Genomic DNA, 15,665 nt, shown 5'->3' with positions numbered 1-15,665 from the left:
CTGGGATTCTGAGAGTCTAACCATCATTCCAGATTGAATTTCTTCAAAAACATTCTAATACTAGAACTTTAACCAAAGTTTACCATTTTAGCAAACAATTTTAAATGCAATCTTAAAACAAATGATCTAACCAGATTTATATAGTACTCTAATATTCTAACACAAAAAGTTACTTTTAGCTACAAGTATGCCTGTATGCCAGTCAAGAAGCAACAGTTAGAACCGGACATGGAACAATGGACTGGTTCCAAATTGGGAAAGAAGTACGTCAAGGCTGTATATTGTCTTCTCTTATTTAACTTATATGCAGAGTACATCTTGTGAAATGCCCGACTGGATGAAGCATAAGCTGGAATCAAGATTGCAGGGATAAATATCAATAATGATATGCAGATGACACCTCCCTTATGGCAGAAAGTGAAGAGGAACTAAAGAGCCTCTTGATGAAAGTGAAAGAGGAGAAAAAGCTGGCTTAAAGCTCAACATTCAGAAAACGAAGATCATGGCATCCAGTCCCATCACTTCATGGCAAATAGATGGGGAAACAATGGAAACAGTGACAGACTTCATTTTCTTGGGCTCCAAAGTCACTGCACATGGTGACTGCAGCCATGAAATTAAAAGATGCTTGCTCCTTGGAAGAAAAGCTATGACAAACCTAGACAGCATATTGTGAAGCAGAGACATTACTTTACCGACAAAGGTCCGTCTAGTCCAAGCTATGGCTTTTCCAGTAGTCACGTATGCATGTGAGAGTTGGACCATAAAGAAAGCTGAAAGTGAAAGTGAAGTCGCTCAGTTGTGTCCAACTCTTTGCCACCCCTGTAGCCTACCACGCTCCTCCGTCCATGGGATTTTCCAGGCAAGAGTACTGGAGTGGGTTGCCATTTCCTTCTCCAGAGGATCTTCCTGACCCAGGGATCGGACCTGGGTCTCCTGCATTGTAGGCAGACACTTTACTGTCTGAGCCACCAGGGAAGTCCCTAAAGAAAGCTGAGGGCTGAACAATTAATGCTTTTGAACTGTGGTGTTGGAGAAGACTTTGAGAGTCCCTTGAACAGCAAGATCAAACCAATCAATCCTAAAGGAAATCAGTCCTGAATATTCATTGGAAGGACTGATGTTGAAGCTCCAAGACTTTGGCCACGTGATGCAAAGAACTGACTCACTAGAAAAGACCCTGATGCTGGGAAAGATTGAGGGCAGGAGGAGAAGGGGACAACAGAGAATGAGATGTTTGGATGGCATCACCAACTTGATGGACATGAATTTGAGCAAGCTCTGGGAGTTGGTGATGGACAGGGAAGCCTGGTGTGCTGCAGTCCATGGAGTCACAAAGAGTCAGACATGACTGAGAGACTGAGCTGAACTGAACAAATATGCCATTAAAATTATCCTCACCTCCTAATCAATAACTGGTAAACTAACATTCTCACAAACACTACCAAAATTTTAGAACAGTAAGATTCTGTTAATAATAAATATTCTAACATTCATATATTTTTATATCTAATGTACATGCAAACATCCTAACAGACTGTCAGACATCTCAACAAATACTCTGACATGCCCAGGAACATTTTATCATCTGACCATCTTCGCAAGCCTTAGTGTTCCGTCAGCCTTCCCAAGTATGACTTCACCACCAGCATTCCGTCTTCCTTTGGTTACCAGTTGCTCAGAGTCAGAGCTGTCCCTGTGGGAAACTTTCTAGAACGATGAAGTGTCTGTATCTGCACTGTACATGTGGCCACTGTCCCTGTGTGACGATTGAGCTCTTGAAATGTAGCAGTGCAGGGAGTGCCCTGGACATCCAGAGGTCAGAGCACAGTGCTTTCTCTGCTGGGCCCCAGGCTCAGTCCCTGGTCAGGGGACTAAGATCCCTCAAGCCAAGCGAGTACAGCCAAAGTAAAAAAAAAAAAAAGTGGCTGGTGCAGCTGACGAACTGAATTTTAAATTTTGCTTCATTTTCTTTTATGGGCTCACCACGTAGCTCGAGCTACGTACGATTAGTTCCCAATCCTACACCCTAGGCGGTGAACGTGCAGAGTCCTAACCACTGGATCACCAGGGATTCCTTGAATTTTTCGTAATTAAATTTAAACAGCTGGGTATGGCTGGTGGCTACCATATTGAGCAGCACTGCTCTAAGTCTTTCCAGAAGGTTCCACCTGGGCAGTCTCCCTCTTGGAGACTGTGGTCTGAGGCTGTGGAGCAGGGATCCCACCCCCTGACCTTGCATTCCCTGAGAGTACCCTCATCCCTCCAGAGCGGCTCAGGGTCTGGGGTAGGAGGTGACACCCACCCCACTGGACGCCCCCTCCCAGGAGAATGTGGGCAGCAAGCAGAGTCAGGCTCCCTGGCAAGCCCTGCTAGGGCATGGGAGCCCTGGGTTCTGGACCCAGCCTGGCCCTGCCTAGCCCTCCCGGGCGCCGTGAATGAGGGCAGCTCACCTGCCTTCCCAGGCCTGGGGCTTGGTGAAGGTGACCCTGAAGGTCCTTTGAAGATCTGAAGTTGAGTTGCTCTTGATTAAAGCTCTGTGAGGAGGGGAGTAGGGAGTAGCTGCCTGGGCGGAGGCTAACAGATGAGGTGATGACTGGGCAGAGGAAGAGAAAGGTCAAGGCTGGCCAGGTCAGGCGTGCCCCAGAACAGCCCTGAGGCCTAGTGAAGAAGAGCACCATGTCCCCGCCCCTCTGCTGGTCATCACACCCTCTCTTCCTGCCCCTGGGCTGTGGCTGGCTCTGAGAGACGTGCAGGAGAGCACACTGCAAGATGGGTGCTCTTGCTGGGGCCCCAGAGGCATGGGGCTCAGGCATCTGGCAGTGCTTGGAGACTTGGGGAGCCTGAGCATTGGGATGGGGTATGAGTGCAGCCAAGCAGGCGGGCGCCCAGCACCAGGGACCGTGGTGACGGTGCCTCCCTCCCACCGCTACAGGAGGTCATGAAGCATCTCACGATGGCAGAGCTGACCGACCTCATCTGGACGGCCATCGATGGCCTGGGCTCCGCCAGCCCTTTCCGCGTGCAGGCGGCCGCTGACATGCTGCTCACTGCCATCCAGGAGCACGGGGCCAAGCTGGAGACTGTGAGGGTAGTGGGGCCCCCAGAGGGTCCACCATGACGGGGCAGAGGGCAGGGGGGCAGACCCAGCATCAGCACCCAGGGGCTAGAGCCGCGGGTCCCAGGCGGCATCCGCAAGCTTGGGCCTGAGGGGGAGACCCAGGCCCCACCCTCTGATGGGTGAGTGAATGCAGGACAGAATGGCCCACACAGGTGTCCGGGGCCCTGGGGGCTGTTTGCAGGGTCTGGGGCAGACATGGGCTGATGAAACAGGGATAGGATGGGAGTTGGGGGGAGGAAGGCCCAGCCCAGACCCTCCAGGAGCTCTGGATCTGACTCCAGACTGATGAGGAGGAGCAACGCAGGGCCCTGGGGGCACTCCCAGATAGAAGATGACTGATGTCTCAGGGGGGTGCTCTCGGAACCAGGCATGAATGGATGAGTAATGAAACCCAAAAGCGGAAGGGGAGGGGCCTGCCAGACATCAGAGCAGCAGGTACCAAAGTGATGACCAGGACACGACGTCATCTGAACATAAGGCAGACACCCTATGTCCCCCCAGCCCCAAGACGGGCTAGAGGCTCTAGCCCCTGGGTGTGTCTGAACCTTCAGCAATTGGGCAATGTTTGGACAGACTTGGATGACCCCAAATGCTGCACAGATGGTGCTTGTCCCCCAGCCCTGGGGTCCCCTTCTGACTCGTGTCCAGGGCAGAGAAGAGCCTCCCCCGTCAGACCTCCCTCTTAGAGCCCCCAGGGCAGGGCTGTGTGTCCCCCTCAGGAGAGCACTCTACCTGAAGGGGCTCCATGCCCATCAGGGCAGCTCCTCCCTCCCCGTTCAGGCTCCCCGGGGTGGGGTCTGGCCCCCTGCCCAGACCAGCCCTCTCCCCATACTCTTCCTCCCCGCACAGGTTGCCAGCCTGGGCCGGGCCATCCACCTGCAGCTCTGCTCCGTCCGCATTCCCCAAGCCAAGGAAAATGCCCTGCAGGCTATCACCCTGCTGGCCCGGAACCACACCTCCGAGCTGGTGGCCGCCTTCCTGGACTTCTCCATTCCGCTGGACAGGTGCTCAGCCCTCCTTCCCTCCCCACCCCAGTGCCCACCGTCCATCCTCCCCCAGGCAAAGGGCAGGACTTCTGCACCCTGCCTGCCCTCCTGCTTGCCCATGAACAGGGCTGCAAGCCCCGAAGGAGTACTTATCTGTTCATTTACTGTGCCCCTCCTGGGGCCATCCCTGGGGAGGCACCACACACCGTCCCTTCTCTCGGTGACCCCATAAAACACCCCACCCAGCCACCACCACCCATCACCTGGCAGAGAGGAGCCCGGGATCCTGGCTGCTTCCGGCAAGACCCCTGTTAACACCAAACCCTCTCTACCCTTCTTGTTCCTCCAGGGACCCTCACCCTGCCCCCACATCCCAGTGGCACCACAGTCCCCAGGCCCCTGAGCCTGGAGACAGTACTTTATCTCTAAAATCCCAGTTCTGAATCCCAGGTCTTCAGTCTATACCACCTGCTTACCCAGCCACCACGCACCTGCCCTGGGTCACTCCTGGAACCTTGAGGTTGTAGCTCCTGGTCGCCGACACCCTCTCGCTCACTCCCACTGGCTTGATCTTGGGGACGCCAGCATCTTTCGTTCACCCTGATGCCTCAACACCGGGACCTCCTCTCCCATCTCCCTCAGCCTCCCCCTCCCACAGTCGTAGCCTCGGCTCAGCCACCTTCGGTTTCAAGCATCTGTCCCCTGGCCTGACCCCCTCCCGCCTCACTCCATCTGGTACCCACCCCCCGACCAGTGAGCCTCTGCCCTCCGGGACCTCCATGTTCACTGCTCATGGCCCCTCCCCTGTCCTCACCTCCCTCCTTGCCAGCATAGAACCTACCTTCTGGTGTCAAAGGAACCCCCTTGAGCACACCCCAAGCCCTTTGGCCCCTTTGTCACACTCAGCTTGCAAAACTCAACTGGCTCCGTCTGCTTCACACCTGCACCCGTGCAGCAAGTGCCGGAAAGCGTGCCGCCACCCCTAAATTGCCAGCCACGCATCTCCACGGAGCCCTCGGGGCGGCCCAGAAACCACATTTCCCCACCCCTCCCCTCCCCTCAGCCCCAGCACCTCTGCCCCCGCCTCACACTCGGCCACCGACCTTGCTTCCAACCCCTGAAAAATCGGAAGCCACCAGAAGAGAACGCTCACCAGCTCCCAGCTCCCAGGACCCTGTTTTCCAGGAAGATTTCTAATTTTCATGTGGAAGGGACTTTTAGTTTTTATTAGCAATGTCTAGTTTTATTGCATTGTGATCAGAGAATGTCATCAAATATTTCTGGTTTATGTAATTTACTGATCTTTTAAACAATTTTTGTGAATATTCTATGGGCACCTGAAAGGGTGTTGTTTTTTTTTTTTTTTTTTTCTATTATCAGGTATAGGACTTGCTATAAAGATTTACTTTATCGATTCTGTTGCTTAGGTCTACCTCCTTACTTAACCTGTGTCTATTTGATCTGTCTTGTACTGAGAGTGGTGTGTTAAAGTTTCCTGTTATTAATACGCTTCTATCTATGTATCCTTCCATCTCCTGTGGTTTTTATTAATACTTCATAAGGTTGTCATGTTATTTGGTGTATACATATTCATAAGTGTTACATCTTCTTTATGGATCGTGACTTTCAGCAGTAAAAAGTGCCCTGCCTTGTCACAGTTAATGCCTGAAGGGCTTGAATTCCATTTTGTTACCAGAATCACGTCCCCCACTTCCCTGTTTTCCCCCATTTGCCCAGTATTCATTTGTCTGTGCTTTCATTTAACCTTTCAGAATTCATCTGTTTTAGGTGTCATCGTATATACAGCACACAGTTCCGTCTTGACCTATGATCAGGTTGAAAATCTTTTTATTTTAATAGATGAGCTAAGTCCATTCACATTTATTGATACGACTGACGTGTCAAATCTCAGTTCTGTCATAATATTTTGTAATTGCCTGTGTTTTATTTGCTACATATTCTTCCATGAGATGCGTATTCTTTGATCTTTGGCTGTTTTTTTATTTAGGAAGAGTTGTAATTTTGTTCTAATTGTTACCTTTGTATCCTCACCTACTTTAGTGTCCTTACTCCCTTGTTAACTTTTTAACGTCTGGCTTAGCCATTTTTGCTGATATCCTGAAACTCCCAGCCATGCCCGTGGAACAACCAGTGAGATTATTCATCCCCATCCAGCTGTGTTTTCATTTGCACAGTGCTTTGTCAAAATTTGCACTGTACTCCTCCCACACTGGTTTCTAGAGAGTACACACACACCCCCTAAGTCCTTTGCCAGAGAGTCTAGGCCATCCCTTAGCTTGACAAAGTTAATGCTCTGACAGTTTCCTCAAGAAGGCTCGTGGATTCAGAAAGCCCTAGCTTCTTTTATGTTGAAAGTTGTTTACTTGAAAGGTGGCTTGGCTGAATATAAAATCCTTGGTTCACATTTTCTTTTATTAACTTTTGTTTTTTGGTGGTTTTTTTTTTTTGGCCACACCATGCAGAATGCGGGATCCTAGCTCCTGCAAGGATTGAACCCAAGCCCCCTGCTTTGGGAGCATGGAGTCTTAACCACTGGACTGCCCGGGAAGTCTCTAAGTAATTTTTTTTAGTGCTGCTCAGTTGTTGCCTTGCTTTGTTTTTGAAAAGCCCCACGACAGTTGTTTTGTTTGGTTTTGTTTTGTTGTCTTTATAAGTTATCTTTTGGCCTGGAGACTTTGGAAATTGTTTTCTTTATCTTTGAAATTCAACAATTTTACTAAGAAATGTCTAGATTAGACCATTCTGTGTACATTTTCTCAGGTACCTGATAAGTCTTTTGAATATGTAGATTTAAGTCTCTACGTTTCTAGAAAGTTCTCTAGGTTGTAATTTTTCTCTTCTGGTTTATTGAGACATAATTGGACATACAGCACTGGTTAAGTTTAAGGTGTACAGGATAATGATTTGACTTACATATATCATGAAATGATTACCACAGTAATTTAGTGAACATTCATCATCTCATATAGATACAAAAGAAAAAAAAGTATTTTTCCTTGTGATGAGAACTCTTAGCTTTCCTTTCTTTGTAACTTCCACGTATAACACGCAGCGGTGTTCATTAATCATGCTGTACGTGGCGCCCCTCGTCTTCTTTATAACTGGAAGTCCTTTTGACCACCTTCATCTGATTCCCCCATCCCCACCCCTCACCTCTGGTCTCTCTTTCTGTGAGTTTGTTTGTTTTGAAGTATACTGCTGCTGCTAAGGCGCTTCAGTCGTGTTCGACTCTGTGCGACCCCATAGACGGCAGCCCACCAGGCTCCCCCGTCCCTGGGATTCTCCAGGCAAGAACACTGGAGTGGGTTGCCATTTCCTTCTCCAGTGCATGACAGTGAAAAGTGAAAGTGAAGTCGCTCAGTCGTGTCTGACTCTTAGCGACCCCATGGACTGCAGCCCACCAGGCTCCTCCACCCATGGGGTTTTCCAGGCGAGAGTGCTGGAGTGGGTGCCAGTGCCTTCTCCCTGACCTGCCACACTGCGCCAGTTCCTGATGCACAGCATGCTGATTCTGTGCTTCTGTACTTTTCAAAATGCTGTCAGCCTGCAAAGCCATTACCTTATCACTGACTGTATCCCCCACCCTGTACATTCCATCCCCATGACTTATTTTGTAGCTGAAAGTTTCTGCCTCTTAGTCTCCCTCGCCCACTTCTCTCTTGGTTATAATTTTAAATATTGGTTCCGTCCCATTGTTTTTTTCCTTTTTCAGAGACTCCAGAGATTCACATGCTGTTCTTTCCTTGCCTGTCTTCCATTTCCGCTTCTTTTTCTGTGACCATTAGAGCTTCTCTTAAATTCATCTTTATTGTCTTGGTGGTCTCTCTACTCTTCCTCAATGTTCCTTTCTAAATTTTCACTCGAGTTGTATCTCTCTTGAGCACCTTATAATTTTTATTCACTTCTGAGTTCAGTCAACTCTTTTTTTCCTTTCTTATTAGAGGGTGTTTCTTGGTCCTTTTTGAATTTATAATTCAAGGTGGTTTTTCATGTCTTTAAATGCTTGCTTGAGTATATCGACCTGCAGGAGAGGTGTTGTCTTACACTTTTTTTCTGCATCATGATTATCAGGGGAGGAATTTTCTTATTGGATCTGTGTTTTCTGTTTTCCAGGGAAGGGTTGCAATAACTCTGTGAATCTGTTAATTTTTCTCCTGTTTGTATACAACACTGCTGCTGCTGCTGCTAAGTCGCTTTAGTCGTGTCCAACTCTGTGCGACCCCATAGACGGCAGCCCACCAGGCTCCCCCGTCCCTGGGATTCTCCAGGCAAGAACACTGGAGTGGGTTGCCATTTCCTTCTCCAATGCAGGAAAGTGAAAAGTGAAAGTGAAGTCGCTCAGTCGTGTCCAACTCTAGCGACCCCATGGACTGCAGCCCACCAGGCTCCTCCGTCCATGGGATTCTCCAGGCAAGAGTACTGGAGTGGGGTGCCATTGCCCTCTCCAATATAAAACACTATTGGAGTGTTTTGTAGGATTTCAAGTTCAATGGCACCCTCTTCTGTCAGCATAACAAAGACCAGATAACTTAGCAGATTTTTAGTTTTGGTGGTAGGTGGGAGGGTTGTGTGTCCTCCACTTTCGGGGGTGCTCTTTTTCTCGTGCAGGTCTGTGAATTTTTCCTATTTCACACCTTTACCTTTCACTAACCGGTTTCAAAGGGTACGTCTTTCTTTTCTGCCCTTTCTTTCCTCCCCAAAGCTGCGTGTCTCGGAGGCTGCCCTTCAGATGAGCATCCTTTTCGGTCCCTTTCCTGGGATCCATGCTTTGGTTTACTTATTCTCCTTCTTTTTGTTGTTTCATAGTCTCAGACTTAAGATGGACCTCGTCTTCCTGAAGATGATTTAGATCGGCTCCGAGCCCTGTGAGCAGCTCCCGTCTCCTCTCCTCTCCAGGGTTTCTCTCACCCTGCCTTTATCTGCCGCAGAGCTTTGTGGAGGAGCAGGGGTGGGTGAGAGAATGAGGCACTGCGGGCGGGGCTGGCATAGCTCTCTCCTGCTCGCAGCGCCCCTCACGGCACACCGTGGTGTGGAGTAGCTTCACTTTTCTTCTCGCTGTATGGTTTCTCAAGGACATTTTGAGAGGCGAGGGGACCCCGGCAGCCACTTCTCTCAGCTGCTCAGGTCTATAGATCAGTTTTACCCATACTGGAATTTATATCTTGTTTCCTCAGTGCTAAGAAGCACATTTTTCACACGTCAACATCTATGCCGTGGAAGCACATTTTATACTGACGGCACCTTCACCTGGGCTGACGGGGGTGGGGGGTTCTCAGTCACCTGGGGGGACTCTCAGCCGGAGACCAGTGCAAATTTTAAAGTCCCTGCTGGAGGGTTTTTGGGGGGGCCACACTGGTGGTGTGAGTTCAGAGCCCTGTGTAGGTTTCGTGGTTCAGATTCTCAGGCGCACCCTCCTTCTTCCCTTCACAGGCTGAGCAAGCACCGGGTCTTCTCGCTGTTTCTTCCTGCAGGACAGGCTCTTTATCTTCTCTTGTTTTACCCCGCTCACCGTGTACACACAGCCCATGGGGTCCCGCCTTTGTGATGGGGTCCCTATTAGACTCCCGTCTTGGATAGCTTCCCTTTCTTAGGAGCACATGAAATAACGGTGGTGTGTCCTAAAAGTGCCAACAGAAGTGTGTGATTCATGCCCTTCCAGTAGTCTTTTGTTGTCTGTTTTTTTTTCCCTCAACATTGTGTGTTTAAGATTCATCCCGTTATGTTACACACAGTTGGAGTTCATTCACTTTGAGTTGCTGTGTCTTGTCCCATCTTGGTAAACACCAGTTACCCCTGTAGTGTGGATGGACGTTTGAGTTTGGGTCTGTGCTTAACACTGCTGTGAAGCTGCAAATACGTGTGTCCTAAGACACACCCACACTCAATTTCCCTGTGCAGTCATGTTACTCACCTCAGTTCAGTTCAGTTCAGTTGCTCAGTTGTGTCCAACTCTTTGCGACCCCATGAATCACAGCACACCAGGCCTCCCTGTCCATCACCATCTCCTGGAGTTCACTCAAACTCATGTCCATCAAGTCAGTGATGCCATCCAGCCATCTCATCCTCTGTCATCCCCTTTTCCTCCTGACCCCAATCCCTCCCAGTATCAGAGTCTTTTCCAATGAGTCAGCTCTTCTCATGAGGTGGCCAAAGTACTGGAGTTTCAGCTTTAGCATCATCCCTTCCAAAGAACACCCAGGGCTGATCTCCTTCAGAATGGACTGGTTGGATCTCCTTGCAGTCCAAGGGACTCTCAAGAGTCTTCTCCAACACCACAGTTCAAAAGCATCAATTCTTCGGCGCTCAGCTTTCTTCACAGTCCAACTCTCACATCCATACATGACCACTGGAAAAACCGTAGCCTTGACTAGACAGACCTTTGTTGGCAAAGTAATGTCTCTGCTTTTCAATATGCTATCTCACGATGCAAGATACTCCCAACATGTTTAAACCACCTCTCACACCCACAGTATTTTTATGTATGTAGTTCCTGTTACTCCACGTCTTCACTGACACTTAACATCAATCTTTTAGCCAACCATCAAACTTTTAGTCAGTCTGGTGAGTGGTATTAATCATATTTCCATGTTAATTTTCAGTTTTCTGATTAAATAATGAGATTGTACATCTTTTCATGCAATTTTTGGCCATTGGGGCATCTTCTTTGGGATGCCTGTTCAAGTATCCTACAGATTTTTCTGTTGGGTTGTCCCTCTTTTTCTTATCAATTTCTAGGAATTCTTTACGTAATCTGGGTACAAGGGCTCTGTTGATTATTATATTACATATCTTCTCCACTTTGCAGTTTTCCTGTCTCTCCCTCACTAGGTCCTTTCATGAAGAGGAGTTCCCAGGTCCATCATTTATTCTCAGACGTTACCTTATAAAAGTTCTAGAGTGTGGGAACTTCCCTGGTGGTGCAGTGGTTAAGACTGCTCTCCCAATTCAGGGGGCCCTCAATCTGTCTTCGAGGAACTACCATCCCACATGTCACATGGCCAGGCAAAAAAAAAGCCCTGGGCTTTGCCTTTCTCATTCATCCCGCCGACCGCCCAGCTGAGGGCCATGTGCAGGGCCCTGCCCTCAGGCTCTCTGCCCGGCACTGCTGCCTGGGCCAGGCCAGCACCCAACGTTCTCATTCCTACAACTTTAGAACGATTCACCTCCCTGAGCCAGAAAGCCTCTCCTTCCTCCTCCTCCCCCGCCCCCTCCTCCTCCTCCTCCTGCGAGGCTGTCCTGGCCATTCGTGGCCCTTTGCCTTTCTCCGTAAACTTCAGAATCATCGCCAAGCTTCCTCGTTCTCTTTTTCCTCGCCCACCCTAGGGCGACCGTTTTATTGGACCGGCCCTCGGAGCTGGACCGGGAGTAACCCTTGCTTTGTCACCCTGGCTCACCCACCCTGGCTCTGGGTGTGGCCGGCTTTCTTTAATTTAGTTCTTTAGGTAGAACAGGGATTCTTCTCGGCAATCAGATGCACACCTGGGAGGCCCTCGTCGGGACAGAAGCCGGGGCCCTGGTTACGAGCTGCGCCTGAGGACCAGGCTGCCCGCCCGCACTGGCTCCATCCCCTGCTCACCCACCCAAGGGTCTCCATTCTTCTTCTTTCATTTTATATACTGTGTTTCATCCAAACACATTCCTAAAACATTTTATTTGCAGTTTCTATAATTTATATAAAGAGCATCACGATGCATATAGTCTTTGAAGACTTTTTTCACTGGCCTTATATTAATGTAGATTTTTAGGTCTAGATTCTGTATCTAACCTAAATCTAGTAACATCAGTTCTTCTTTCTTTAGGATTGTATTGTATGTCTCTTTCCACTTTTTTTTTTTTTAAATAGACTTTTTTTTGGAGCTGTTTTAGATTTACAGAAAAATTCAGCAGAAGTTGCAAAGTTCCCATCTACTTCCCTCTCCTGCCAGGCTCTTTTCTTGGTAACATCTTGCCTCAGTGTGGTAGGCTTATTACACTTGATAAACCAATATTGCTATATTATTATTAACAGGTCTATAGTTTACATTACAGCCCGCTCTTGGGGATGTACATTCTATGGGACAAATGCGCAATGACAGGTATTGACTATCATAGTATCAAACAGAATAGCTTCGTGGCCCCCGCCCCCTGCGCTGTCTGTTCATCCCTCCCTCCTCTAAACCCCTGGCAACCTCTGATCTTTTGACAGTCTCCATGGTTTTGCCTTTCCCAGGATGTCATAGAGCTGGAATCATCCTGTGCAGCCTTTTTAGGTTAGCTTCTGTCACTTTCTGATAAGCTTTCAGGTTCTTCTATGTGTTCATGTCAACCACTCTCACCCCCTAGGAGCTCTTTCTCATTTCTTTTTTGTTGGGGGCGGGAGTGTGAAACGATCCCCACAGTAAGTCTAGTCGTCATCATTCCTAGTTACAGATCTCTGTCCTTGTGACGAGAACTTGTAACGTGGCAGAAGCTGGAAATACGCAGGACAATGCTGACCGTTGCAGTCGCCCTGCACTGTATTACGTCCCTGTGGTTTACTTCCCCATTTCGCGTACCTCCGACTCCTCACCTCTAGCAGCCCCCAACCTGTTCTCTGTAGAGAGGAGCTTGGGTTTTGTTTCTTTGGGTTGGATTTTGGTTTCATTTAGATTCCATGTATAAGCAAGATCATGTGGTATTGGTCTTCCTGTCTCTGATTTATTTCACTGAACATAATACCCTCAAGGCTGATACGCGTTATCTCAAATGGCAAGATTTCCTTCTTTCTTATGGCTGAATGATATTTCATTTTATGCACACACATACACATACACACATATAGGGCTTCCCAGGTAGCTCAGTGGAAAAGAATCTGCCTGTTGATGCAGGAGACGTGGGTTCAATCCCTGGTCAGGGAAGATCCCCTGGAGAAGGAAATAGCAACGCTCTCCGGTATTATTGCCTGGGTAATCCCATGGCAGAGGAGTTTGGCAGGCTACAGTCCAAGGGGTTGCAAAAGACTTGGACATGACTTAGCATCTGAACAACAACAGCCTGCGTGTGTCTGTTGATGGGCAATTATTTCTTCTCCATGTCTTGGCAATTATAAATAATGCTGCTATGAACATGGGGGCTCACATATCTTTTCAAATTAGTGTTTTCATATTCTTCATATAAATTCGCATAAGTGAGGCCATGTGGTGGTCCGATTTTTAGCGCTTTGATGAATCTTCATACTGTTTTCCATAATGGCTGCACCAATTTACATTTCCACCAATAGAGTGTGAGGGTTCTATTTCCTCCACATCCTGGCCAGCACTCATTATTCCCCGCCGCCTTGATAACAGGTGTGAGCTGACAGCTCACTGTGGTTTTGATTCCCGTGTCCTTGATGATGAGAGACGCAGAGCATCTTTTCATGGACCTGTTGGCCATCCGTATACCTTCTTTGGAGAAGTGTCTGTTCAAATCCTCTGCCCATTTTTTAATTGGACGGCGTGGGGAGCTTTTGTTTATTTTTGAAATTGAGTTGTGTGTGTGTTTCATATGTTTTGGATATTAAAACCCATTTTCATAAGTATGACTGGCAAATATTTCCTCCTGTTTACTATGTCGCCTTTCATCTTGCTGATGGTTTCCATTGTCGGGCAGAAGCGTTTCAGTTTGATGCCGTCGCTTGTTGATTCTTGCTTTTGTTCCCTCTGCTTTTGGTGTCAGATCCAAAAACTGATTGCCAAGACTGACGTCAAAAGCTTACCGCCTATGTTTTCTCCTAGGCGTTACACAGTTTCAGGTCTTACATGCAAGTCTTCAATCATTTAGAGTTAATTTTTGTATTTGGGGTAAGATAGAGGTCCGATTTTATTATTTTGCATGAAGCTGCCCAGTTTTCCCAACACCATTCGTTGAAAAGACTGTCTTTCCCTGCTGTATGTTCTTAGTTCCTTTGTCGTAAATTAGTTGAGCACGTCTGTGTGGGCTTATTTCTGGGCTGGGAACGCTTCCTTAACGTGGCTTCCAGGCCCACACTTGCCTGACCCTCCCTACACCTCCCCGGCTGCTACTGCTCAGCCTCCTGGCTGCTCCCGCCTGTCCCCTGACTTCTTAGCTCGGGGATTGAAGGGCTGACCTCAGGCCTCATCTCCACTTACACTCCTTCCCTGATGGCCACACCCCAAGACCAGGCAGAAAGGCCATGGGACTAGACACACCTGACCTCCAATACCAGCTCCCGGTTATGAGGCAGGGCCCTGATCAGGGCACACCTTATCTCTAGTCCTCAGTTTCCTCACATGCAAAATGGGCACAAGGACTCTGCAAAGCCCTACACACACCAGTGATGGCCCCTAAGTTGGCCCAGGTCAGGCCCCAGGGAGCTGGTGGCCCCCAGCAAACCCAGGCCTAGAAGGAAACGTCCACTGTATGGCAAGCCCTAAAGGCTGCGCGGGAACAGGCCCTGTGAGGAGGCCCAGAGGCAGGAGAGGAGGGAAGGCAGGCAGGTGCTGGAGGTCAGAGGGCAGGGGTCAGAGAGTGATAGCTTTGGGTATCAGCTAGACTTATCCTGACTGTACTTAGGCGCCATGGAGGGTGACAGAGTCTGCCACTGGGATGAGAGGGGCCTGAAAGAGGGAAGACCGGGGACCACGGGCCAGGGCAGCCAGCCCCACCTCTGTGCAGCCCCCGGGCCGCACACACCGCTGTCCAGGCCCCAGCCCTCACGCCCCTCCCCCATCTCACCCACCCATCCTGCCAGGGTTCAGCTCAGGACCAGCCTGGCTTCCTCCCAGGCACCCCACTGCAGGCACCTGAGCCCTGAGCACGGTGGCTGCTGCTGTGACCTAGGCTGGGCAGGCTGGAGTCTCAGTGCCGCCCTCACACCACCCTTTGCCTGCAGCCACGCTTTCCGATTGTGGAGGGCCCTGGGTGCCGAGCAACCCGTGAGCCACCTGGTGCTGGCCGTGCTGCTGGGCTGGCTGCAGAAGCGGCCCCTGCCCACTAGGACCAGCGGCAGCAGCCGCCAGCCCAAGAAGGCCTACCTGCGCTCCCTGGCCGTGAGTCTCTGCCCCACCACCCCAGGTGCCATCCCAGCTGCCTTCTCGAGTGTGTTCAGTCACACATGGGTGTGAGGCACCCACCACGTGTGCCAGGCCCCAGGGAGGGGGAGCCCCATACTCAGGCTGTGAAAGCCCTGGCCTGCCCAGCCTGGCCTGGACAAGGGGGCCTCCGAGGTGGCCCCAGCCGGGAGCTGACCCTGGGTCCAGGCCCAGCTCCCCACTTCCCGACCGAGGGCCCTGGACCCCTCCCGCCAGGTGTAGGCAGTGAGGAAGGGCATGGAGAGATTCGTGAATCTGCCCCCATAATAGGGTTCTGGAGGAATCTTGTAGGCTGCCTCCAGTGGCTCCCACCCTCCTGTAGAAGTCCACACCCACTCCCCACCCCACCCCCTAGCTTTCCCCACAAGCCTAGACCCTGCTTGCACAGCCCCCGGAGCAGGAGGCTTGTTTCCTAACATGCCTCACCTGGGCTGGACTCTGACAGGGCTGCAGCTGTGCCCCAGCCCTGTTTGATCCAGGGCTGAG

General features: G+C 49.9%; 1 protein-coding gene across 4 annotated transcripts in view; it reads left to right on the top strand.

The window, feature by feature from the left end:
- Positions 1 to 15,665, top strand: part of LOC147359735 (maestro heat-like repeat family member 5) — a 60,008-nt gene that overhangs the window by 32,309 nt on the left and 12,034 nt on the right. The window contains exons 18-20 of one of the 4 annotated variants that reach the window (XM_086337532.1): positions 2,936 to 3,085; positions 3,971 to 4,125; positions 14,981 to 15,137. In XM_086337532.1, coding sequence (XP_086193658.1) covers positions 2,936 to 3,085; positions 3,971 to 4,125; positions 14,981 to 15,137 — 462 coding nt within the window. Of the gene's footprint in view, positions 1 to 2,935; positions 3,092 to 3,970; positions 4,126 to 4,557; positions 5,816 to 11,951; positions 15,138 to 15,665 lie in introns of those variants that run through there. The other 3 variants (XM_086337531.1, XM_086337529.1, XM_086337530.1) reach the window with 3 other exon arrangements.

The sequence above is a fragment of the Bos grunniens genome, chromosome 14, assembly GCF_055505025.1.
Source record: "Bos grunniens cultivar Pamir isolate PY7600 chromosome 14, Bosgru_T2T1.0, whole genome shotgun sequence".
NCBI lineage: Eukaryota > Metazoa > Chordata > Mammalia > Artiodactyla > Bovidae > Bos > Bos grunniens.
The sequence above is the reverse complement of the archived record's forward strand: the minus strand, read 5'-3'. Positions and strand labels throughout refer to the sequence as shown.